General features: G+C 41.8%; 1 protein-coding gene across 5 annotated transcripts in view; it reads left to right on the top strand.

Moving 5' to 3' along the window:
* ppp2r5ca (protein phosphatase 2, regulatory subunit B', gamma a) overlaps window positions 1-25,290 on the top strand; it is a 42,323-nt gene extending 17,033 nt beyond the window's left edge. For 3 of the 5 annotated variants that reach the window (XM_077221701.1, XM_077221705.1, XM_077221703.1), the window contains 13 exons: window positions 11,348-11,547; window positions 13,232-13,342; window positions 13,567-13,659; window positions 14,498-14,628; window positions 14,784-14,843; window positions 14,926-15,034; window positions 15,796-15,849; window positions 15,921-16,091; window positions 19,515-19,642; window positions 20,880-20,981; window positions 21,080-21,152; window positions 21,309-21,425; window positions 22,091-25,290. In XM_077221701.1, coding sequence (XP_077077816.1) covers window positions 11,348-11,547; window positions 13,232-13,342; window positions 13,567-13,659; window positions 14,498-14,628; window positions 14,784-14,843; window positions 14,926-15,034; window positions 15,796-15,849; window positions 15,921-16,091; window positions 19,515-19,642; window positions 20,880-20,981; window positions 21,080-21,152; window positions 21,309-21,425; window positions 22,091-22,225 — 1,484 coding nt within the window. In that variant the 3' untranslated portion in view covers window positions 22,226-25,290. The remainder of the gene's footprint in view (window positions 1-11,347; window positions 11,548-13,231; window positions 13,343-13,566; window positions 13,660-14,497; window positions 14,629-14,783; window positions 14,844-14,925; window positions 15,035-15,795; window positions 15,850-15,920; window positions 16,092-19,514; window positions 19,643-20,879; window positions 20,982-21,079; window positions 21,153-21,308; window positions 21,426-22,090) is intronic. The other 2 variants (XM_077221702.1, XM_077221704.1) reach the window with 1 other exon arrangement.
* Window positions 25,291-25,629: the final 339 nt, after the last annotated feature.

Raw genomic sequence — 25,629 nt, 5'->3', positions numbered from 1 at the left:
GTGTGTGTGTGAGCAAGTGAGCCACTATCAGCTAATAATTGATCAATCAATATGATCTCATCTCTTATATATTACGGGTGTAACGGTACACAAACATGACGGTTCGGTAACAACACAGCCCAAATTTTTACATATAATATTAAATACTCAAATAAAATTTGTAAATTGCTTTTGAATCTAAATCTAGACATCTAAATGTAATTATAGAGTTAATTTTCTACTCCAATTTTTTAAATATAATCATATAGTCATAACTTGACAAATTTATTTAAACATACATTAAATAATCAATACATCACTAACGGGTATATATATATATTCTATATATACGTGTTTAGTCTATAGGCATGCGCGTTAGAATGCATATGTGTGCGGGCGTGTAGTCTTTCTTTACAAAGTGACATCGGCAATTACTTGTCTGGCATGATTAATACAGCGCTTTTATCGTTTCCATGGATCAGTGTCAACGGGAATCATTTTGATAACGTTTTTATCTGTACAGAGTAGGGCTGGGCGATATGGCCTAAAAAAAAATCCCAGATTTTTTCACATAAAATCCGATTTACGATTTAAATCGATTTTTTTCTCTCCCTACTTAAAATCAATCTGTAGATGACAAAGAAATTGTTCAAAACAAGTTTTAACTTTATTTTGTTTTAATATTCCCTTCTGGGATTTGATCTCCATCAAAGTGCAATCAGAAACAACAAGCCAAAAAGACAAGAGGACAGGCCCTGTCTGTGAAAACTGTGAACATGTAACATAAAATAAAATGGGTGGATTGGGATTGGGGGGGATGTGTAAAAAAAAAAAAAATACTTGCATCACAATAAGTGTATTGTGATTGTCAAATTATTTGGTAACTAAACATAATTTTATTAAGTTTACTGGTATGCTACTGTTTTTATTATTGCTTAACACAAATTTCATAATTTCAATTCAATTCTTGTGATTTGATTCTGATCTTGATTCAATATAAATTCCTTTGGATAAATAGGTACAGTAGATAGCCTGCGTTAATGTGTTAATTGTTTTCCAAAAAAAAAAAAAAAAATCACCTAATGCTGTAAACATACAGAAAGCCCTGTCAGCTGGTATTATTAAAGGTTAAAACTAACTCAAATTAAGTATAATGCGTTTTTTATTTCATAATGCGTCCAACTAACATGCGTGCTATGGGTCATTAAAAGCCATCCTGAGGTAAATGTAACGTTACGTGACATATGTTGTTCTCCAGCTGTTTTATGGACATCTTTCCGCGGTTGAAAAACACTGATCGATCGATTTTATTTCATCTCGGTAAGTTTGTAGTAAAGAGTAACAGATGTTTGGTTCACGTGCCGCTTGAACTGAGATCTGTCAGCGTTCTCTCACGTCACATTTACAAGCGCCAAAACGGTGTTTATTGTTTGAATTTCTTAATAAAATTGACAGAATCTGAGAGCTGAGAATCTGTTTAATATCGATAGTAACCTTCTCTGTCTTGTCTGTCGGTGTCAGTGTCCTCTTTGCTTCGCGATTTTTCTCTGCATGAGAAAACGGATGTGTGGCGTGAGAGCGTGTAAAAAGTGACAGAATTGCGTTTCTCACAGTGAACCCGTGAGAGTTGGCGGCCCTGCAGATTCAGCTTGTAAATGTTTCCGGCGGGTGTGCCACTGATGCCACGGTCTTGCTCATTTGCCATGTTGTTTGTGTATCTCTATCATGGCAAGCGCTGAGCCCGGTCGGAACTACGGGAGCCCAGATGGGAGCGTCGGTGGTTGAGTGGTTTTCATTCAAAAAAATCGGCGTAAACTACACATTCGAGTTAATCAATAAAATCTATTTATCGCCCAGCCCTAGTACAGAGGGAAGGGGAAGGGGAGGAGGCCTTACAGGGGAGAGACTAGTTCTAGTTCCACAATCTCTGAGTCTGCTGACAAGTCAGGGATGTGTTGTGGTCGTGTCTAGGCACAGGTCCTCCATCTGATCTGGATACGGCCCGGTTCCGGCTGACTACATCATGTGTTGTGGTCGTGTCTAGGCACAGTTCCTCCATCTGATCTGGATACGGCCCGGTTCCGGCTGACTACATCATGTGTTGTGGTCGTGTCTAGGCACAGGTCCTCCATCTGATCTGGATACGGCCCGGTTCCGGCTGACTACATCATGTGTTGTGGTCGTGTCTAGGCGCAGGTCCTCCATCTGATCTGGATACGGCCTGGATCCGGCTGACTACATCATGTGTTGTGGTCATGTCTAGGCACAGGTCCTCCATCTGATCTGGATACGGCCCGGTTCCGGCTGACTACATCATGTGTTGTGGTCGTGTCTAGGCACAGTTCCTCCATCTGATCTGGATACGGCCCGGTTCCGGCTGACTACATCATGTGTTGTGGTCGTGTCTAGGCACAGGTCCTCCATCTGATCTGGATACGGCCCGGTTCCGGCTGACTACATCATGTGTTGTGGTCGTGTCTAGGCGCAGGTCCTCCATCTGATCTGGATACGGCCTGGATCCGGCTGACTACATCATGTGTTGTGGTCATGTCTAGGCACAGGTCCTCCATCTGATCTGGATACGGCCCGGTTCCGGCTGACTACATCATGTGTTGTGGTCGTGTCTAGGCACAGTTCCTCCATCTGATCTGGATACGGCCCGGGTCCGGCTGACTACATCATGTGTTGTGGTCGTGTCTAGGCACAGGTCCTCCATCTGATCTGGATACGGCCCGGTTCCGGCTGACTACATCATGTGTTGTGGTCGTGTCTAGGCACAGGTCCTCCATCTGATCTGGATACGGCCTGGATCCGGCTGACTACATCATGTGTTGTGGTCGTGTCTAGGCACAGTTCCTCCATCTGATCTGGATACGGCATGGATCCGGCTGACTACATCATGTGTTGTGGTCGTGTCTAGGCACAGTTCCTCTATCTGATCTGGATACGGCCTGGATCCGGCTGACTACATCATGTGTTGTGGTCGTGTCTAGGCACAGTACCTCCATCTGATCTGGATACGGCCTGGATCCGGCTGACTACATCATGTGTTGTGGTCATGTCTAGGCACAGTTCCTCCATCTGATCTGGATACGGCCTGGATCCGGCTGACTACATCATGTGTTGTGGTCGTGTCTAGGCGCAGGTCCTCCATCTGATCTGGATACGGCCCGGTTCCGGCTGACTACATCATGTGTTGTGGTCGTGTCTAGGCACAGGTCCTCCATCTGATCTGGATACGGCCTGGATCCGGCTGACTACATCATGTGTTGTGGTCGTGTCTAGGCGCAGGTCCTCCATCTGATCTGGATACGGCCCGGTTCCGGCTGACTACATCATGTGTTGTGGTCGTGTCTAGGCACAGGTCCTCCATCTGATCTGGATACGGCCTGGATCCGGCTGACTACATCATGTGTTGTGGTCGTGTCTAGGCGCAGGTCCTCCATCTGATCTGGATACGGCCTGGATCCGGCTGACTACATCATGTGTTGTGGTCGTGTCTAGACGCAGGTCCTCCATCTGATCTGGATACGGCCTGGATCCGGCGGACTACATCATGTGTTGTGGTCGTGTCTAGGCACAGTTCCTCTATCTGATCTGGATACGGCCTGGATCCGGCTGACTACATCATGTGTTGTGGTCGTGTCTAGGCACAGTTCCTCTATCTGATCTGGATACGGCCTGGATCCGGCTGACTACATCATGTGTTGTGGTCGTGTCTAGACGCAGGTCCTCCATCTGATCTGGTTACGGCTCTGGATCCAGCTGACTACATCATGTGTTGTGGTCGTGTCTAGGCACAGTTCCTCCATCTGATCTGGATACGGCCCGGATCCGGCTGACTACATCATGTGTTGTGGTCGTGTCTAGGCGCAGGTCCTCCATCTGATCTGGATACGGCCCGGTTCCGGCTGACTACATCATGTGTTGTGGTCGTGTCTAGGCACAGGTCCTCCATCTGATCTGGATACGGCCTGGATCCGGCTGACTACATCATGTGTTGTGGTCGTGTCTAGGCGCAGGTCCTCCATCTGATCTGGATACGGCCCGGTTCCGGCTGACTACATCATGTGTTGTGGTCGTGTCTAGGCACAGGTCCTCCATCTGATCTGGATACGGCCTGGATCCGGCTGACTACATCATGTGTTGTGGTCGTGTCTAGGCGCAGGTCCTCCATCTGATCTGGATACGGCCTGGATCCGGCTGACTACATCATGTGTTGTGGTCGTGTCTAGACGCAGGTCCTCCATCTGATCTGGATACGGCCTGGATCCGGCTGACTACATCATGTGTTGTGGTCGTGTCTAGGCACAGTTCCTCTATCTGATCTGGATACGGCCTGGATCCGGCTGACTACATCATGTGTTGTGGTCGTGTCTAGGCACAGTTCCTCTATCTGATCTGGATACGGCCTGGATCCGGCTGACTACATCATGTGTTGTGGTCGTGTCTAGACGCAGGTCCTCCATCTGATCTGGTTACGGCTCTGGATCCAGCTGACTACATCATGTGTTGTGGTCGTGTCTAGGCACAGTTCCTCCATCTGATCTGGATACGGCCCGGATCCGGCTGACTACATCATGTGTTGTGGTCGTGTCTAGGCACAGGTCCTCCATCTGATCTGGATACGGCCTGGATCCGGCTGACTACATCATGTGTTGTGGTCGTGTCTAGGCACAGTTCCTCCATCTGATCTGGATACGGCATGGATCCGGCTGACTACATCATGTGTTGTGGTCGTGTCTAGGCACAGTTCCTCTATCTGATCTGGATACGGCCTGGATCCGGCTGACTACATCATGTGTTGTGGTCGTGTCTAGGCACAGTACCTCCATCTGATCTGGATACGGCCTGGATCCGGCTGACTACATCATGTGTTGTGGTCATGTCTAGGCGCAGTTCCTCCATCTGATCTGGATACGGCCTGGATCCGGCTGACTACATCATGTGTTGTGGTCGTGTCTAGGCGCAGGTCCTCCATCTGATCTGGATACGGCCCGGTTCCGGCTGACTACATCATGTGTTGTGGTCGTGTCTAGGCACAGGTCCTCCATCTGATCTGGATACGGCCTGGATCCGGCTGACTACATCATGTGTTGTGGTCGTGTCTAGGCGCAGGTCCTCCATCTGATCTGGATACGGCCCGGTTCCGGCTGACTACATCATGTGTTGTGGTCGTGTCTAGGCACAGGTCCTCCATCTGATCTGGATACGGCCTGGATCCGGCTGACTACATCATGTGTTGTGGTCGTGTCTAGGCGCAGGTCCTCCATCTGATCTGGATACGGCCTGGATCCGGCTGACTACATCATGTGTTGTGGTCGTGTCTAGACGCAGGTCCTCCATCTGATCTGGATACGGCCTGGATCCGGCGGACTACATCATGTGTTGTGGTCGTGTCTAGGCACAGTTCCTCTATCTGATCTGGATACGGCCTGGATCCGGCTGACTACATCATGTGTTGTGGTCGTGTCTAGGCACAGTTCCTCTATCTGATCTGGATACGGCCTGGATCCGGCTGACTACATCATGTGTTGTGGTCGTGTCTAGACGCAGGTCCTCCATCTGATCTGGTTACGGCTCTGGATCCAGCTGACTACATCATGTGTTGTGGTCGTGTCTAGGCACAGTTCCTCCATCTGATCTGGATACGGCCCGGATCCGGCTGACTACATCATGTGTTGTGGTCGTGTCTAGGCGCAGGTCCTCCATCTGATCTGGATACGGCCCGGATCCGGCTGACTACATCATGCGTTGTGGTCGTGTCTAGGCGCAGGTCCTCCATCTGATCTGGATACGGCCCGGATCCGGCTGACTACATCATGAGTTGTGGTCGTGTCTAGGTGCAGGTCCTCCATCTGATCTGGATACGGCCTGGATCCGGCTGACTAGATTTGATGGCAGAGTCCGGGCACGGGCGGTGATGCACTCACTCTGTGTGTGCGGGTTCTGGGAGAATAAAACGATTCGCGGGACACCCGCAAACTAGACATATCTATGAATAAAACATAAAAACTAATACATTTTTATTCATCTGTTGCAGAAAAGCAACAAGAAAAACTAAAACAAAATACAAATGATTTACAGGCCAGAGTTTTGTTTTATAACATGTTTGCAGCGTTGAGCGATGTAGCCAATCACAGACATATGTGTTGATTTCTTGAACGCAATGGCCAATCAGAAGCATATAAGATAGACTCCCCTCACTGCTCAAAACAGACTTTTTTCAGAGCTGAATTCTGTATGCTGGCAAATCCTCTAATTATAACAAACAAAGTGTATATATTATGCAGTCAGCTTCATTGATAATAACAGAGATGTGTGAGATCGCAATGAACTGATGTCAGCTTTTTAGGAATTATTAAGGGAGCGCACTTTGAGCGCATTCAGTCATGCCAAAACCATGCACGCAGTAGCTGCTTGCTTTTATATTATAACAGTGGTTTGTGTGTTAATGCTTTAATAACAAATAATTTATCAGGAGCATTTATGCTGATGTGTATGATGGCGACACGTAGGCTAACTTGAAAGTATTTTGAGGTACAGAAAAAAAGTCTATTTGCAGGCGGGACAAAACATAAATGTTGCGGGCGGGAGAAAGTAACATAGAAAGTAGTTGAGAACGTCAGTTATAACGACCCACGTATTAAAGATGGTTGGGTTTAAATCGGGCTCGGGCTCATAATTACTTAATGTGTCGGGTCGGGAAGCGCAAAGAAGACGACATGCACTACTTTTGATGACGTCCACTCGCTTTAACCTCCTCACCCACAGGTTCCGCTGGATAGATTTACTTTTTTCTGAAGGAAAGCGATAAAACCCTACACATTTTGCTGTATCTGGCGGCGCAACCCCAAACACAACACGTTTTCTCCATCGTTTCAACTTTGATCAACAACAATGATTTTAACTATGCAACTGTTTACAGTAGCCGGCTGGATCTCTTCAGTTGGTCAGTAGAAGCCGCCCGCGTTCTGCCACCCGGAAGTATCTTGGTGCCTATTGTTTACAAACATTCTGAAATGCCCTATAGAGATTGATAATGTGTTGTGTATGCCAGGTTAAAGAGATGTGTGGTTTGAAAGGTTTGACGGTTCAACAGTGATTCAGGGAGTCAAACGGAGAGTTATGCTTTTATCCACATGAATCAGACTCCATTACTCTCTATATGAACCAAAGTTGTCTTCAGCCAGATCTTGGTAAGTTTATTGCATCTGTCTGTGAAACGAGACTGTCGTCTTTTCGTTAGAGATGCTTGTCTGTTTCTCTCTTTGGCCAAAGCGTGTTCTTGATATAAAATAACTCGTTTTAGTAAAGCTGCTGTTAAAGCCGTTGAGTTGCTCAGATTTACAGTCTCTTCAGATTCATCTGTGCTTCTGTCTTATAATCTCTGTCATCCCTGAAACAGTCATTAACTGTGTGCTTATTGATCTATGTTGTGAATCACAACATCTGTTTTGAAGAGAAGTGTCGCTGACCCACAATGCATTGGGCTTTTTCAATAGTTTTGCTTGAGTGTGTGTCAGAAAGTCAATTTTCCCAGTTGTCAGTTTGTAATGCGTTATTCATGTTCATGCGCTGCTTCGTCAGAAACAAAGGGCTCCAAAAACAATCACTGTGTCACTATTTACTATTTATTATTATAAAATATTTTGATGAATGTTGGGGTGTAAACCGCATCGGACAGCACTGACTTCCATTGTGTGGGCAAAACAAGTCACTGCTAGAAAACTATGAGCATCTTCTAAAATGTTTATGATGATTATTAGTGGTCAATTAAACATTTAATGTCTCTAAATATTATGAAACTGTTTGGTTAAAGCGATCCAGCCTGTCAGCTGTGACGCGGCCGGCGCTCGAGGCCTGAGTCGGTCTGTTGGGTCAGATAAGAGCAGATGATCATGTGTCTGAACTCATCTCGACCTCTTCATGGAGATGTGTGTGAGCTCGTTCTGCTCCAGCATGTGACGAGGCTGAAATACTCATAACAACATGCATAAATCACACTGGATGATTTGTTGTTAGTGAAAGCTATAATGAACAATAAAAGAGCTCATTCGAGACTTTCAGCTTTATTACCCTAACACAAGTTTAAGTGATCTTATAACATCAGTCCAGCTCATGTCACCAGCGCTTGCGGAGTGTCAGTCAGTGTAGATGATGATGATGATGATATAATGGTTGTGGTTTGCTATTGGCTGATCTCATGTGAGTGACAGGTTGCCCCGCCCACATCATCAGAGAAGAGATGCTGCAAGAGGTTATGGGTAGAAGTTATTCTGATTCAAGATTATGGTTTAAGCAAGGAATGAACTGAATCTCCTATTATCACTGTAAAGCTGCTTTGAAAGATTTATATTGTTAAAAGCGCTGTATAAATGAAGATGACTTGGAATAGACAGACAAGAAAATTATCAGAATTTAAGTGAAAGCATTTGCAACGGTTTAATAATAATGTTGTAACCACAAAAATGAAGCTTTTTTGCTTTATAGTCTACAGAGGCTGAATAAATGTGTTTTACAACACAAAACTTTACAGCTGCATTTGAACTCAATTAATAATTGATGAACTACTTTACACTGTTCTCGAACTGAACTGATCTGAATAATGACTATCATCTTCTGTAGAGCTGCTTTACAGCTGAATTTTGTATTTGTTTATTTAATTCTTTATTTGACACATCACATTACATACCAAAAGATCATTACATATGATAAAAATACAACACCTAAATTTGTCTCATATCTGATAAAGTTTCCATCATTGATTCTGTTTATTACTGTGAATCGTTCTGTATAAAGTCAAGTCATTTCTACAGAGCTTTAACAATATAGAGTTTCTCAGCAGCTTTACAGTGATAATAGGAGATTACAGTAACAGAGATTGTTTAGGCTTTACAGCAGATCTAGAATAAAGTTATTGTCCAGATAAAGTTAGTTTTGATTGATTCACTTCTGTTGCAGAGATCAGTAGTTGTTAACTATGAATAGTTGTTAATTATGATTAGTTGACTATGAATAGTTGTTAACTATGATTAGTTAACTATGAATAGTTGTTAACTATGATTAGTTAACTATGAATAGTTGTTAACTATGATTAGTTAACTATGAATAGTTGTTAATTATGATTAGTTGACTATGATTAGTTGTTAAGTATGATTAGTTGACTATGAATAGTTGTTAACTATGATTAGTTAACTATGAATAGTTGTTAACTATGATTAGTTAACTATGAATAGTTGTTAATTATGATTAGTTGACTATGATTAGTTGTTAAGTATGATTAGTTGACTATGAATAGTTGTTAACTATGATTAGTTAACTATGAATAGTTGTTAACTATGATTAGTTGACTATGATTAGTTGTTAAGTATGATTAGTTAACTATGAATAGTTGTTAACTATGATTAGTTAACTATGAATAGTTGTTAACTATGATTAGTTGACTATGATTAGTTGTTAATTATGATTAGTTAACTATGAATAGTTGTTAACTATGATTAGTTAACTATGAATAGTTGTTAACTATCATTAGTTAACCATGAATAGTTGTTAATTATGATTAGTTGACTATGATTAGTTAACTATGAATAGTTGTTAATTATGATTAGTTGACTATGATTAGTTGACTATGAATAGTTGTTAATTATGATTAGTTGACTATGATTAGTTGTTAAGTATGATTAGTTGACTATGATTAGTTGTTAAGTATGATTAGTTGACTATGATTAGTTATTGTCCAGATAAAGTTAGTTTTGATTGATTCACTTCCGTTGCAGAGATCATTAGTTGTTAACTATGAATAGTTGTTAATTATGATTAGTTAACTATGAATAGTTGTTAACTATGATTAGTTAACTATGAATAGTTGTTAACTATGATTAGTTAACTATGAATAGTTGTTAATTATGATTAGTTGACTATGATTAGTTGTTAAGTATGATTAGTTGACTATGATTAGTTATTGTCCAGATAAAGTTAGTTTTGATTGATTCACTTCCGTTGCAGAGATCATTAGTTGTTAACTATGAATAGTTGTTAATTATGATTAGTTAACTATGAATAGTAGTTAACTATGATTAGTTAACCATGAATAGTTGTTAATTATGATTAGTTGACTATGATTAGTTGACTATGATTAGTTGTTAATTATGATTAGTTGACTATGATTAGTTGTTAAGTATGATTAGTTGACTATGATTAGTTATTGTCCAGATAAAGTTAGTTTTGATTGATTCACTTCCGTTGCAGAGATCATTAGTTGTTAACTATGATTAGTTGTTAATTATGATTAGTTGACTATGATTAGTTGACTATGATTAGTTGACTATGAATAGTTGTTAATTATGATTAGTTAACTATGATTAGTTAACTATGAATAGTTGACTATGATTAGTTGACTATGATTAGTTGACTATGATTAGTTGACTATGATTAGTTGACTATGAATAGTTGACTATGATTAGTTGAGAAGTATGATTAGTTGACTATGATTAGTTGACTATGATTAGTTGTTAACTATGATTAGTTGACCATGATTAGTTGACTATGAATAGTTGTTAATTATGATTAGTTAACTATGATTAGTTAACTATGATTAGTTGACTATGATTAGTTGACTATGAATAGTTAACTATGATTAGTTGACTATGATTAGTTGACTATGATTAGTTGACTATGATTAGTTGTGAAGTATGATTAGTTGACTATGATTAGTTGACCATGATTAGTTGACTATGATTAGTTGTTAAGTATGATTAGTTGACTATGAATAGTTGACTATGAATAGTTGACTATGATTAGTTGACTATGATTAGTTGACTATGGATTAGTTGACTATGATTAGTTGACTATGATTAGTTGACTATGAATAGTTGACTATGATTAGTTGACCATGATTAGTTGACCATGATTAGTTGACTATGATTAGTTGTTAACTATGATTAGTTGACTATGAATAGTTGACTATGAATAGTTGACTATGATTAGTTGACTATGATTAGTTGACTATGGATTAGTTGACTATGATTAGTTGACTATGATTAGTTGACTATGAATAGTTGACTATGATTAGTTGACCATGATTAGTTGACTATGATTAGTTGACTATGATTAGTTGACTATGATTAGTTGACTATGAATAGTTGACTATGATTAGTTGACTATGATTAGTTGACTATGGATTAGTTGACTATGATTAGTTGACTATGATTAGTTGACTATGATTAGTTGTTAAGTATGATTAGTTGTTAAGTATGATTAGTTGTTAACTATGATTGGTTGACTATGAATAGTTGACTATGATTGGTTGACTATGAATAGTTGTGAAGTATGATTAGTGGTTAGTGAAGCTGTATGTGTGTTTCAGACGTGGCTCCAGCCGAGCAGGAGAAGCTGTTCGTCCAGAAGCTGCGGCAGTGCTGCGTTCTCTTCGACTTCCTCTCCGATCCGCTCAGCGACCTGAAATGGAAGGAGGTGAAGCGTGCGGCGCTCAGCGAGATGGTGGAGTTCCTCACACACAACCGCAGTGTGATCACCGAGCCCATCTACCCCGAGGTGGTGCACATGGTGAGTCCAGCGCTCAGGACACGCTTTGATCTCGGATCAATGATGCTCTGTGTCTCCGTCCTCAGTCTCTCTGTCTTGTGCTTCACGGACTTCACATGCTCTGCTATTTACAGCTTTAGAGAAGCCTTATCATGATGATGGAGACAAGTAGGGCTGTAACGGTTCTCGGTAAAAAAAGCCAACCGTACCGTTCTCCACTCACGGGTCGAGACGCACTTGTCAAGTCTGCTTTATTTATACAGCGCTTTTTACAACACAGTGTTTCAAAGCAGCTTTACAGAGAAAATAATGCAACAGAGTTTGTTTCCAGAAGACAATAGCGTCACAGTCCAGCTTCAGTGATGATTCATTTTTGTTTTAAAAAAAGTTATTCATTTAGTTAATTTATATTTATATATATCCGCTCCGGAGAAAACCGTGATGTCATCGTCCAGCTCAGTTCAGTTCTCCTATAATGGTGTCTATGATCAATAATATTGTTGAATATAAAGTTAATAACCACAACTAAGCAAGCCAAAAGCAAAGGCGAAAAATGCGACAGAGGCGACTTGCACCGCGGTTGCTATCATGTGTTTAAGCTAAACTCATTTAAGCCTTATTAATTTAAACATTTAAGAGCATCTAAAGCGCGCACAAGTCTCAGACAGCAAATATTGAGTTCTCTTTCAAGTCTTGCGCTTGAATGGACAAATTCATACAAAAATTGTTAACCTGTCTGTCTTGAGTATCCCAGCAGACATAGTCTGTTATGCCTTAAGTGAACTTAGAGTTTTCTTTGTTTTTATTTGACAGTAGACCTTTTTCCCCTGAACATAAAGCACATACCGAACCTAGCGAAACCGTGAACCTACAACAGTTTGAGCCGTTGCAGCCCTAGAGACAATATTCCTCAAGCTCCCGTTCCAGAAACTCCTGTTTCATAATGCATATCATGCAGGCGTGATGTTGAACAGATCCGCCGCGTGTGTGAGTCAACCCCGGCTTTCATGTCTTTCAGTCACATGATCAAAGCTGCACGACTGCTGCCAATGCTAATAGCGTTATTGTTCTGCTAATGTGGCCGTCGATTGTTGGCCTGTCTAGATGAGAGACGTGACGCACAGCCCACTGATTGATTGCAGGATATTTATATGAGAATCTACTGGCTGATTGTGCTAATCTATAGCTCTGTTTACATCCACATATTTTTAAGCAATTTTTAGGATGCACATAAATTCTAAAAATGTGCATAAAAACTTAAGTGCTCAGTTGAGATAGATTATTTTTTATCCGATAATAAAACGTGCACATAAACTACGATATAAACATATTTCCAGAATAAATCCCTCAAACCACATGTGGCTCAGCGTCAGCTGTGATTAGATAACTGGAGTAACCAGTGCACCAATGGCGTCGCAGCGTCTCTAATTCAAATACAAATTCATAAATATTATGCCAATTTAACAATATTAAAAATACATTCTGAGTGATCTCTGTAAAACTGCTTTGAAACGATCTGTATTGTAAAAAGTGCTATATAAATAAAGGTGACTAACCATCTTCTACTTTCATTTATTTTCAAGATCTGAGGTAAATTATCCATTGTCGCTTGAAGTGCGGCTGTAAATGATTTATAAAAAAGACACTTTTAACATTAAATAAAGCGTGTGCTGATGATGCGTGTTCCTGTGTGTGTGTGTTGCAGTTTGCCATCAACATGTTCAGGGCTCTTCCGCCTTCGTCCAACCCGACGGGAGCAGAGTTTGACCCCGAGGAGGACGAACCCACTCTGGAGGCAGCGTGGCCACACCTACAGGTGCTGATGACATCATCTACACCAGTCACATGACCCCGACACCGGTCACACCACGACCAATCAGAGCGAGGCCACAACAACCATCAGCCAATCAGAGCTGACCCGGATGCTGGCTGTGATCAGTGGCGTCTGGTTGGGTCGCGGTGTGAACGGGTCTGAATAACACAGAACATTTGAACTCGTTTGATCTGTTGCTCATTACAGCATCTTTCTGTTTCTTAAAGCTGGTGTACGAGTTTTTCCTGCGGTTTTTAGAGTCGCCCGATTTTCAGCCCAATGTTGCAAAGAAGTACATCGACCAGAAATTTGTGATGCAGGTAAAAAAAAATTATTTTCACTATATACACATTAGCGGTCAACGGTTTGTAATCAATAGGATGTTTTAATGTTTCTGAAAGAGTCTCTTCTGCTCACCAGGGCTGCATTTATTTAATCAAAAATACAGTAAAAACACTGAAATATTATTCCAATGTAAATCAGCTGTTTTCTATGTGAATATACAGTAAAGTGTAATTTATTCCTGTGATCAAAGCTGAATTTTCAGCATCATTACTCCAGTCTTCAGTGTCACATGACATCATTGACATTAACAGTTGTGCTGCTTCAGAGTTTTGTGGAAATACACTTCCATTCAAAAGTTTTGGGTGAGAAAAAATAAGTAAATTAATACTTTTATTAATCAAGGATGCATTATATTGATCAAAAGTGACAGTAAAGCATTTATAATAAGTTACAAAAGATTATATTTCAAATTAATGCTGTTCTTTGGAATTTTCTATTCATCAAAGAATCCTAAAAAATAAAATGTATCACAGTTTCCACACAAATCTGAAGCTGTTTTCAACACTGATATTCATAAATGTTTCTCGAGCATCAAATCATCATATTATAGTGATTTCTGAAGGATCATGTGACACTGAAGACTGGAGTAATGATGCTGAAAATTCAGCTTTGATCACAGGAATAAATTACACTTTACTATATATTCACATAGAAAACAGCTGATTTACATTGGAATAATATTTCAGTGTTTTTACTGTATTTTTGATTAAATAAATGCAGCCCTGGTGAGCAGAAGAGACTCTTTCAGAAACAATAAAACATCCATTTGATTCTAGTTTAAAACTGTTGAATGTTGTCTGAACTCTATTTCAGCTTCTAGAGTTGTTTGACAGTGAAGATCCTCGAGAACGGGACTTCCTGAAAACCACCCTGCACCGGATATACGGGAAGTTTCTCGGGCTGCGCGCTTATATCAGGAAGCAAGTTAATAACATATTTTACAGGTGAGCAAAGCCTTCATGGCTCAGAGTTAGTGTGTAATAATGCATTCTTGCCCTTTAGGACTGAATCGTCTTTGTTTTCCTCCGTGTGTAAATGTGAAACTCGGATACGAAGGAACCGTGGCCCAGAATCCCTCTGTGTTTGTGTGTGTTTGCAGGTTTATTTACGAGACTGAGCATCACAACGGAATAGCTGAACTACTGGAGATCCTAGGAAGGTAAAACATGAGCTTGTGATGTGTGTCCCTTTGCATGCTGGGAAATCTCCTGATAGGCGTGTTCCTTCCTTCTCTCCGACAGCATCATCAACGGTTTTGCTTTACCGTTAAAAGAGGAGCACAAGATTTTCCTGCTGAAGGTTTTGCTCCCGCTGCACAAGGTGAAGTCTCTGAGCGTCTATCACCCGCAGGTCAGTGCCTCATTCCTCATCACAGGAGAGTTCACTTCAGAACCACTCTCCTCACGTCATCCACGATGTTCATGCGTTTCTTTCTTCAGTCGTAAAGAAATGAAGGTTTTTGAGGAAAACACTCCAGGATTTTCTCCATATAGTGACTTCAATGGAGTCCAACGGGTCGAAGGTCCAAATGTGAGTTTCAGTGCAGCTTCAAAGTCTCGACACGATCCAGCCGAGGAATAAGAGTCTGATCTAGACAAACCAGCGCACATTTATAACACAATAAACATTTATATACTTTAAGCACTAATGCTGGTCTTGCACGAGCTGTGATGCGACACACATTACGTGATCAGGGTGAAAGGCGGAAGAACCGACAGTGTTTACAGAGCGAACGTGCAAAGACTAAGTCAAACGGCATTTACAAAAAAATTTAATAAATAAAAGGTAAAACAACAATGTCAGATGATTATGAAGTTGGAGGAGAATATTAGAGTTTTTCACCCTTTCCTACATTTTTACAGTCCGTTCACCGCTTGACCTTTCACCCTGATTACGTAATGCGTGTCCATTGAAGTCACTATATGGAGAAAATCCTGGAGTGTTTTCCTCAAAAACCTTCATTTCTTTTCCACTGAAGAAAGAAACACATGAACATCGTGGATGATGTGAGGAGAGTAAATCATCAGGAGATTTTTATTCTGAAGTGAACTCCTCCTTTAGCTCATGCGCTGCGTGAGCGCTTCATGCTAATGTCGTGTGTTCTCGCTCAGCTGGCGTATTGTGTGGTTCAGTTCCTGGAGAAGGACAGCACGCTCACAGAGCCGGTAAGACTTCGCTCTCTCTGATTGGCTGATGAGGGTGATAATGTGACTGATGCTGTGCTGCCCGTGTGCAGGTGGTCATGGCTCTGCTCAAGTACTGGCCCAAAACTCACAGCCCGAAAGAGGTGATGTTCCTGAACGAGCTGGAGGAGATCCTGGACGTGATCGAGCCGTCGGAGTTCGTCAAGGTCATGGAGCCGCTCTTCCGTCAGCTAGCCAAGTGTGTGTCCAGCCCTCACTTTCAGGTGCGTCCATCGCAACACCAACAGCAATGTGCTCTAATACGCTCTTAAAGGGATTGTTCACCCCAAAATGAAAATAGTCCCTTGATTTACTCACCCTCAGGTCATCCAAGGTGTATATGACTTTCTTCTTTCAGACGAATACAATCAGAGTTATATTAAAAAATCTCATGACTCTTCCAAGCTTATAATGAGAGTGAATGGGCACCATTATCCATGATAAAAGTGCATCTATCCATGATAAAAGTGCACCCAAAAAAAAAGTTTAAAGCATTAAAAAATATTTAAAGGGGTGGTAAAACACGATTTCCCTTTTCTAACTTTAGTTCAGTGGTTTAGTCTACGTGATACGCAGGTATACGGCGTATACCCACTAGGAAATATCAAAGATCTCCGTATACCCACTTTAAAAAGCGTGAGGATTCGTAACAACATCGTTTTGTGAAAGAACTTTCATTCATAAATTCACCCCGGCGTACGTCTGTGTTTGCGCAGCGACACGGATCGAATCGCGGAATCCAGCAACAAATGTAACTTAGTCTACTGTAAAGCGGAACGTCACGCAATTTGGCCAGTTTTGAATGAATAAATCAAAAGTAATGATACAATGAATCAAATCTCGATATGTACTAAGTGTCTATGAATATTAAAGCTCAAAAAGACTGCTATTGAAATAAACTCTGAATGTTCTGCGTGTTTCTGTGAATGAGCGCTCATGAATGAGGGGCTGGGGCTGGTATATAACAGTATACTATGACATTAATATACTATGAGTATATACAGTATACTCACTACAAAAAACTAGACTACACCACTGCTTTAGTAGTGTGTAATGTTTCTGTTTGAGCATAAACAACATCTGCAAAGTTACAGCGCTCAAAGTTCAAAGCAAACTGAGATATTTGCTTTTAAAGAAATCAATTTCTAAGGACTACACCACATTCCTCCAGGGTTGCTGACGTCACTAACCCCAATATTTACATAAACCCCTCCTCCGAGAATACGAAATAAGGGGGCGAGGCCATTTTATATTGCGTTGGAGAAGAGTTATTGTGGTATAGGAGTTGTTGCGGCCGCAATGTCGTCGAAACGCTGTTATATTCATCAGTGCCCGGATTGCAGGTCCACTGTGTTCAGCCTTCCTAGGGTCGCGGGAGTTAGGATCAATGGTTAATTATGACCCAAATCTCGCTCTCTGTGCTGCACATGTTACGGAGGAAAGCTTCCACAATCTTGGCGAGTTCAATGCCGGATTCGCACCTCGGCTTGTCCTGAAAGATGGAGCAGTTCCAACTGTAAGAACAGAAGCTGTTGTTTACGGGCCACAACCTGTAAGTAGGAGTTATTTTTCGTCGATGCGTTTTCCTGTAATAGTTCGTATTGTTAATTGTATGTTGTAGCAAGGAAGTAAACAAGTGACACCGCTGTTTGGCTCTGCTGGTTTGTTAAATGCTCATTCATACTTAACGTTATCTGACAAACACCTAACGTTACAAACTGTTTTTAAATCTCAACAGCGAACTTGGAATTAGTGTAAATTAATCTTTGATTAGAGTTTTTATGTATTGTTTATCGCTTGTTTATCTACAGGCATGCTAAACATGGTTCTGTGTTTGATTTGGCTACTGTAGTAAAGCCGATGTTCAGTGTTCGTTTTGGGTTAATAGTTCTGGCGACAGATATTTGTCTACAATCGTTGTACTGGGCCAGCTAACACTGGGCCAGCTAACCAATCTGAGCCCATTGCGTAGTTTTGAGGGACTGGCTTCACAGAACCCGGAAACCATCAGACCGTTTTTACAAGGAGGGACAGAGCAGTGTAGAATAAAGGTAAAATATATGAAAAATTATGCAATTTTTTAAAAACGAAGCATGAACACATGTTACAGTGCACCCCACAAACACAATCAAGCCTTCGGAAAAATGAGTTTTACCACCCTTTACAGCAATTACGCAGTATCCGTTAAGTCTTGCCTATTACACACACACACACAACCCACAGAAAGGACAGTATCGAGTCTCTTTCGGGCTTGAACTTTGTCCGAATTCGCTCAAGTGAGCAGTATTAGTGGACTAACGTAGGGAATAGGCCTTACTTAGTGAATGAGAGTTTAGGGGCGATTTTGGATTCAACCCATGTTCTCAAGCACGGAAAAATAGAGGACACTGACAACGCGCTGACAGACGGGACCGAGCAGGTGATATTTAATATGAAACAAAGTCTCAACTTTCAAATTTGGTCAGTCAAAGAAAATTAAACAATAAATATGTCTACCATTTTGTGGCTCTTTATTGTGTAATGTTTAATGTTGCCTCAGTTAAAGCCAAGTTCAAATCCACGTTAATCACTCTCCTGACTGCTTTGTCGGACAAAAATGGTGGATTTTGATTGGTCAGACCACATGTCAATCAAACTCCCTGGATGAATTGACGCTAATTTAAAAGTGAAAGTGAAGTGCGCACTGCCCCACCAGCTTTTTATAAACGATGTAAAAAAAAAATTGTTTTGTTTTCAAATTAGCGCCAATTCAGGGCACAATAACAAAACAGTTCTGCTCCGCACGACCGCACTAATATGCATGCCCGTGCAAACGCACGCATTTTACGTTTGCCTTTTAAATTAGCGATTTAAATGCCCCCGTCACACGTCGATTAACCGGTGGGAAAATATCCTCACCGTCACATCCCTATTACAAGGTAGTTTGTGACGTCAGAAACACCAGCGATTTCAAACCGTGTTTTTGAGACTGTCTTTGGTTCACTGCAGTTTTAAAGAGAAAATACTCTGCAATGCTGTCGACTTATGAACTTACACATGGTTTGTCTTAAAGCATATTAAAAACACCACATAGACACATAAACAACATTTAAAAACCGTCAGACGAATGATGTATAATGTTTTGGCTCTGTTATTTTGAGAAGTTTAATAGACCAGATTGTCCACAAAGACCAGTGTTTTCTTAGTCCCTCGCTAGAGTGCAACAACAAACAGAACTAACACAAAACCATGGACACACACACATAACAAAAAAGTAGAATATAGAATAAAATAAATATATTTAACTGTTTTAAAACTGTGTGAATAAAATAGAAAATGAATATAGAATATCAGGGGAAAGAACAGATCAGAGATTTTTGTGGAAAAAATAACCAAAACCACACATTACTCGTGACTTCCTGAATATCGTCTCTATCATCTTCTCTAAAGCCGTTTATCATATCTGATGAAGTTTCATCACTGACTCTGTTTATTACAGTGCATCTGTCCTGTATAAAGCTGCAGTAATACAGCTGACTGATGTGTGTACTGTGTGCCTGCGATGATGCTGTCATTCTCTAATCAAGTTTATTTCTATAACGCTTTCCACAGTGCATACTGTTAGAACATGTGTGTTCATGTGGTCATGTGACGTGTGTGTCCGTCAGGTGGCGGAGAGAGCGCTGTATTACTGGAACAACGAGTACATCATGAGTCTCATCAGTGACAACGCTGCCAGGATTTTACCCATCATGTTCCCGGCGTTTTACCGAAACTCCAAGAGCCACTGGAACAAGTAAGACTCGTGTTTCCCTTCGGGAGTCGTTTACCCTGACAGATGATCGTGGGGGAACCACTTCAGATTTTTAAATGAACACACACGCCTGAACCTGGAGCTGAGACTGAACGCGGGTCTCTTGTGCACACACACACACACACACACACGACAGCGCTCCTGCATTACTTGTAGCGTCTGTCAGACAGTTTGAAGCCCAGATGAAGAGTAGGAAAGAGTAGTTCCACGAGTCTTTTATAGACGTTTCCTCTCAGTTAAGCACGCTCTTCACATACACACACTCATGTCAACATGAAACACAGTAAAGATTACATTTATATGAGTGCATTAGTGAGAGAGAGATTGACTGCGTCTCTACTAGTGAAGCTGTGGGTTTTACTTACTAAGAAATATATGCTAGAACTTTACAGTTTATAAAGCTATTTTATTGATAAATCACAGAACAGTTAACGATATATTCTTCGTGTGTGTGTGTGTGTGTGTTCAGTGATTTTAAGCTCCTCATTAACCCGCATGCAGTGTAAATAAATAAATAAAGCAGTTTCATCAATGAAGTGCTAATGTTACAGCCCACAGCGCAGATTACAAGACAAAAAACAAAAAAAATTAAAAATGGGAAAATAGAAAATGGTTAAGATTTCAATTATTCAAATGATTGTTTCTTAAGTCATAATTTAGCAAAAGTAAAATTGAAAAAAGGGGAGAAAATGTCAAATATCCACTGATGTAGTAACTGAAAAATGAATGTCTGGTTTAAATTTTGAATTTTTGCATTTGCACTGCATTGTTTGAAAACTGAATTGTGAAGCATTACACGGAGACTTGATCATCAAATCATCGTATTATAGTGATTTCTGAAGGATCATGTGACACTGAAGACTGGAGTAATGATGCTGAAAATTCAGCTTTGATCACAGGAATAAATTACACTTTACTATATATTCACATAGAAAACAGCTGATTTACATTATAATAATATTTCACTTTTTTTACTGTATTTCTGATCAAATAAATGCAGCCTTGGAAACCTCTTGAATAAACGTTAAAAAAAATCGTAATGATTCAAAACTATTGACCACCAGTGAAAATCAATGTAGTAAACCTTGACATCTTTTTCCTGCCAAAATAAATAAACAAGGGTTTATGGAAATGTAAAGATGGAGGCGTTTCTGCTCGATCTGAATATTATATTATATGACTCACGATATATTGGTCTCTCCTGTGTTTATGACTCCAGGACGATCCACGGTTTGATCTATAACGCACTGAAGCTCTTCATGGAGATGAACCAGAAGCTGTTCGACGACTGCACACAGCAGTTCAGAGCCGAGAAGAACAAGTGAGTCACACACACGCGCGCACGCACGCACGCACGCACGCACACGCGCGCACACACACACACACACGATGAACTCTGACGAACACTTCTGCTTCCAGAGAGAAGGCAAAGCTGAAGGAGCGAGAGGAGGCTTGGATAAAGATCGAGAGTCTGGCCAAGTCAAACCCACAGGTGAGTCTCTCAATCCCATCATGCATCAGTGCTCGTACCACTTCCTGTCAATCACGTTGACCTGACTCACTTTCCTACTGACGTCCGTGTGCATCTTCAGTTGCTGCTAATGGCTCCCGTTAACGTTCGTGTTTCTGTTGCTTTCTTTTCCACTAGTGCGTTTTGTATGTCGATCCGTCTGGACTAAACAGTCCTGTAGAAATGGAGACGGATGTTCCCTTTATAGAAGATGTTGAGATCTTAAAAAAGACAGTGCAGTCCAGAGCCGTTCAGGTAATTCAGAGAACCGAGCAGAGCTTCATCATCATCATCATCATCATCATCATGTGTGGAAAAGGACGATCCACGTGTTCAAATGCTTTCGTTTAGACTCTAAACTCCCACTGAGTGTTTGTTACATGAGCAACTAGAGGCTGGAGAATCCACTCAAATGACAGAATTTTTTTTTTGTCAATGAAATTAATATAATATATTTTAGTTTGATAATGTTCTTTTATCATATACATAATACATATTTTGTTTTTTTAGGGGATTTTTTTTAATACTTAGTCATATTTATGCTGTATTTATAATCCATTTATTCACTTTGAGCATAGACCTGAAAATTAAATTTCCAACTTAAACGATGGTAAATCTTGAACGCTTTAGAGCGAGTTTGATCTCTTTTCAAAGACGACACTTGGCAGATTAATGCTGAAGTGAAAAAAGTTTAAAAAGTGATTTTAAAAAAAGTTGGTCTTTCAGTGAGATGTTGTTCGGCTGCAGTACCAAACGCTTCCACTAGAGGAAACTCGTCTCTCATTCACTCTCGTTTCTGACCGCGAGCAGTGTGAATATTGTTTTCATTTAACCTGTTCCAATCATGTACATGTGTGTTACTCATATGTTTGTGTGTGTGTGTCTGTCTCTCTCTCTCTGTGTGTGTGTGTGTGTTGTAGATGTCGAGGGAGCAGAGGAAGGAGCGGCCGCTCGTCAGGCGTAAATCTGATGTGCCTCAGGACTCGAACACCTCGAAAGCCTTGGAGTCGCAGCGTCGATCCGAAGACTTGCTCAACACTAGCACCGGACACTAGCTCTCGTTCGCCGGATGCTAGCTCTCGTTCGCTGGATGCTAGCTTTCGTTCGCCGGATGCTAGCTCTCGTTCGCCGGATGCTAGCTCTATCCTCATCATCCTCAGGTGTTTCTCCATCGGTTCACCTCATCATCGGCCCGAACACACCCAAGCTTTCTTCACTTTCTAGATTTTTGTTTATTTTCAGGGACGGCTGCCAGTGCCAATACTGTCATGTTTATTACCTTCCTGCTAACATTACATAGTTTGATTAGTACGATTTCTGCTGAGCTAATGTGGTGTTTGAGAGTAAAAGCCCATCATGCGTTATGTGTGTGTGATTGCTCGGATCTGCCGACTCTGAGTACCTACACTTCTGTGCCATAATGAACTCTAGCTGAACATTGTGTCTTGTTTTAATGGACTTTCTCCGGAGGAATCTTCCACTGGTTGTGCCGTTTCACTGGTTCAAACACAAACACTGGTGACGTTTCTCCAGCGGATCAGTGACACGGCCTGGAGCCGAACCGCGAGTCTGTGTGTGTGTGTGACGCCATCTGAATGTCATGGTCATTCCCAGATCACAGATTCATCCGACATGGATCCGCTGTTGAACCGGAGTTCCCGAACGGACTGTGACTCTCATCCGTCAGGATCTCTGTGCCTTTCAGCAGCGATGAGAGTCGATCACTGAGCCTTCGGTCCGTGTGGATCATCCCGATCCCAACGCAGCAGTGTGTGTGTGTGTTTGTGTGTGTGTGTTTGTGTGTGTGTGAGCGACAGCGACAGCAATGCTTCGATTGTTCATTTCCATCTGGATGTTTTCCTGTTATTTTACTGAACTACCTAGAAGCACTTCCTGAAAACTTGAAAACTCTATTGTGAGTGAGTGAGTGAGAGTGAGTGTGTGAGAGTGAGTGTGTGAGAGTGAGTGTGTGAGAGTGAGTGTGTGAGAGAAAGAGTGAGTGTCTGAGTGTGAGTGTCTGAGTGAGAGTGAGTGTCTGAGTGTGAGAGTGAGTGTCTGAGTGTGAGTGTGTGAGAGTGAGTGTCTGAGTGAGTGTGTGAGAGAAAGAGTGAGTGTGTGTGAGTGTCTGAGTGAGAGTGTGAGAGAGAAAGAGTGAGTGTGTGAGAGTGTCTGAGTGTGAGTGTGTGAGAGAAAGTGAGTGTGTGAGAGTGAGTGTCTGAGTGTGAGTGTGTGAGAGAAAGTGAGAGTGTGTGAGAGAAAGTGAGAGTGTGTGAGAGAAAGTGAGAGTGTGTGAGAGAAAGTGAGAGTGTGTGAGAGAGAGTGAGTGTGTGAGAGTGAGTGTCTGAGTGTGAGAGTGAGTGTCTGAGTGTGAGTGTGTGAGAGAAAGAGTGAGTGTGTGAGAATGAGTGCCTGAGTGTGAGAGTGAGTGTCTGAGTGTGAGTGTGTGAGAGAAAGAGTGAGTGTGTGAGAATGAGTGTCTGAGTGTGAGTGTGTGAGAGAAAGAGTGAGTGTTTGAGAGTGAGTGAGTGTGTGAGAGTGAGTGTCTGAGTGTGAGAGTGAGTGTCTGAGTGTGAGTGTGTGAGAGAAAGAGTGAGTGTGTGAGAATGAGTGTCTGAGAGTGAGTGTGTGAGAATGAGTGTCTGAGTGTGTGAGAGAAAGAGTGAGTGTGTGAGAGTGAGTGTGTGAGAGAAAGAGTGAGTGTGTGAGAGTGAGTGTGAGTGTGTGAGAGAAAGAGTGAGTGTGTGAGAGTGAGTGTGTGAGAGAAAGAGTGAGTGTGTGAGAGTGAGGGTCTGAGTGTGAGTGTGTGAGAGAAAGAGTGAGTGTCTGAGTGTGAGTGTGTGTGGGAGTGAGTGTCTGAGTGTGAGTGTGTGAGAGAAAGAGTGAGTGTGTGAGAGTGAGGGTCTGAGTGTGAGTGTGTGTGAGAGTGAGGGTCTGAGTGTGAGTGTGTGAGAGTGAGAGTGTGTGAGAGAAAGAGTGAGTGTCTGAGTGTGAGTGTGTGTGAGAGTGAGTGTCTGAGTGTGTGTGAGAGTGAGTGTCTGAGTGTGAGAGTGAGTGTCTGAGTGTGTGAGTGTGTGAGAGTGAGTGTCTGAGTGTGAGAGTGAGTGTCTGAGTGTGAGTTTGTGAGTGTGTGAGAGTGAGTGTCTGAGTGTGAGAGTGAGTGTCTGAGTGTGAGTTTGTGAGTGTGTGAGAGTGAGTGTCTGAGTGTGAGTGTGTGAGTGTGTGAGAGTGAGTGTCTGAGTGTGAGTGTCTGAGTGTGTGAGAGTGAGTGTCTGAGTGTGAGTGAGTGTGTGAGAGTGAGTGTCTGAGTGTGAGTGTCTGAGTGTGAGTGTCTGAGTGAGAGGGAGTGTGTGAGAGGGAGTGTGTGAGAGGGAGTGTGTGAGAGGGAGTGTGTGAGAGGGAGTGTGTGAGAGGGAGTGTGTGAGAGAAAGAGTGAGTGAGAGAAAGAGTGAGTGAGAGAGAAAGAGTGAGTGTGTGAGAGTGAGTGTGTGAGAGGGAGTGTGTGAGAGAAAGAGTGAGTGTGTGAGAGAAAGAGTGAGTGTGTGAGAGGGAGTGTGTGAGAGAAAGAGTGAGTGTGTGAGAGAAAGAGTGAGTGTGTGAGAGAAAGAGTGAGTGTGTGAGAGAAAGAGTGAGTGTGTGAGAGGGAGTGTGTGAGAGAAAGAGTGAGTGTGAGAGAAAGAGTGAGTGTGTGAGAGAAAGAGTGAGTGTGTGAGAGAAAGAGTGAGTGTGTGAGAGAAAGAGTGAGTGTGAGAGAAAGAGTGAGTGTGTGAGAGAAAGAGTGAGTGTGTGAGAGGGAGTGTGTGAGAGAAAGAGTGAGTGTGAGAGAAAGAGTGAGTGTGTGAGAGGGAGTGTGTGAGAGGGAGTGTGTGAGAGTGAGTGTGTGAGAGAAAGAGTCTGAGTGTGAGTATGTGAGAGAAAGAGTGTGTGAAAGAGAGAGTGAGTGTGAGAGAAAGAGTGAGAGTGTGTGTGTGTGTGTGTGGGTGTGTGTATCAGTAGCATGCTTATAGACATTTCTGTACCGTTGTTTGAACTTCTGTATGTTTTACTCGCTGCGTTTTATCCGTTTCTTTTCACCTATAATAATTCATGCAGTTTGTGAGTATATAAATGTTGATGTATAAAACACTTGTTTGTCTCGCTTCTTTTACACACACACGTACACACTGCAGAGTGCAGAAGAAGAGTTTGGCCCCTCTGCTCTCATCTTTTACTCAGTGTCTGTTGAATCATATACAGTTGCAATCGAAATGATTCACTTTACTGTGCATCTGAAACCTCAGTGTGTTTCCATCAAGTCTTGCTGAAGGTCTTCTGCAGTCACTGCAGGGTTTTCTGAACCGGCCTTCTCACAAATCGGGTTTCTGAATCAGGTGTTCTAGCTCAAGCACACCTGGTGCAGCTCATGAAGCCCTTGATTAGTGAGACAACACCTGTTCTGCAGATCTGTGCTGTTGTGAGGGAT

This window comes from Siphateles boraxobius, unplaced genomic scaffold, assembly GCF_051911475.1.
Source record: "Siphateles boraxobius isolate OS27281-9 unplaced genomic scaffold, OSU_SipBor_1 85, whole genome shotgun sequence".
Classification (NCBI taxonomy): domain Eukaryota; kingdom Metazoa; phylum Chordata; class Actinopteri; order Cypriniformes; family Leuciscidae; genus Siphateles; species Siphateles boraxobius.
This window is presented reverse-complemented; position numbering and strand designations above follow the sequence as displayed.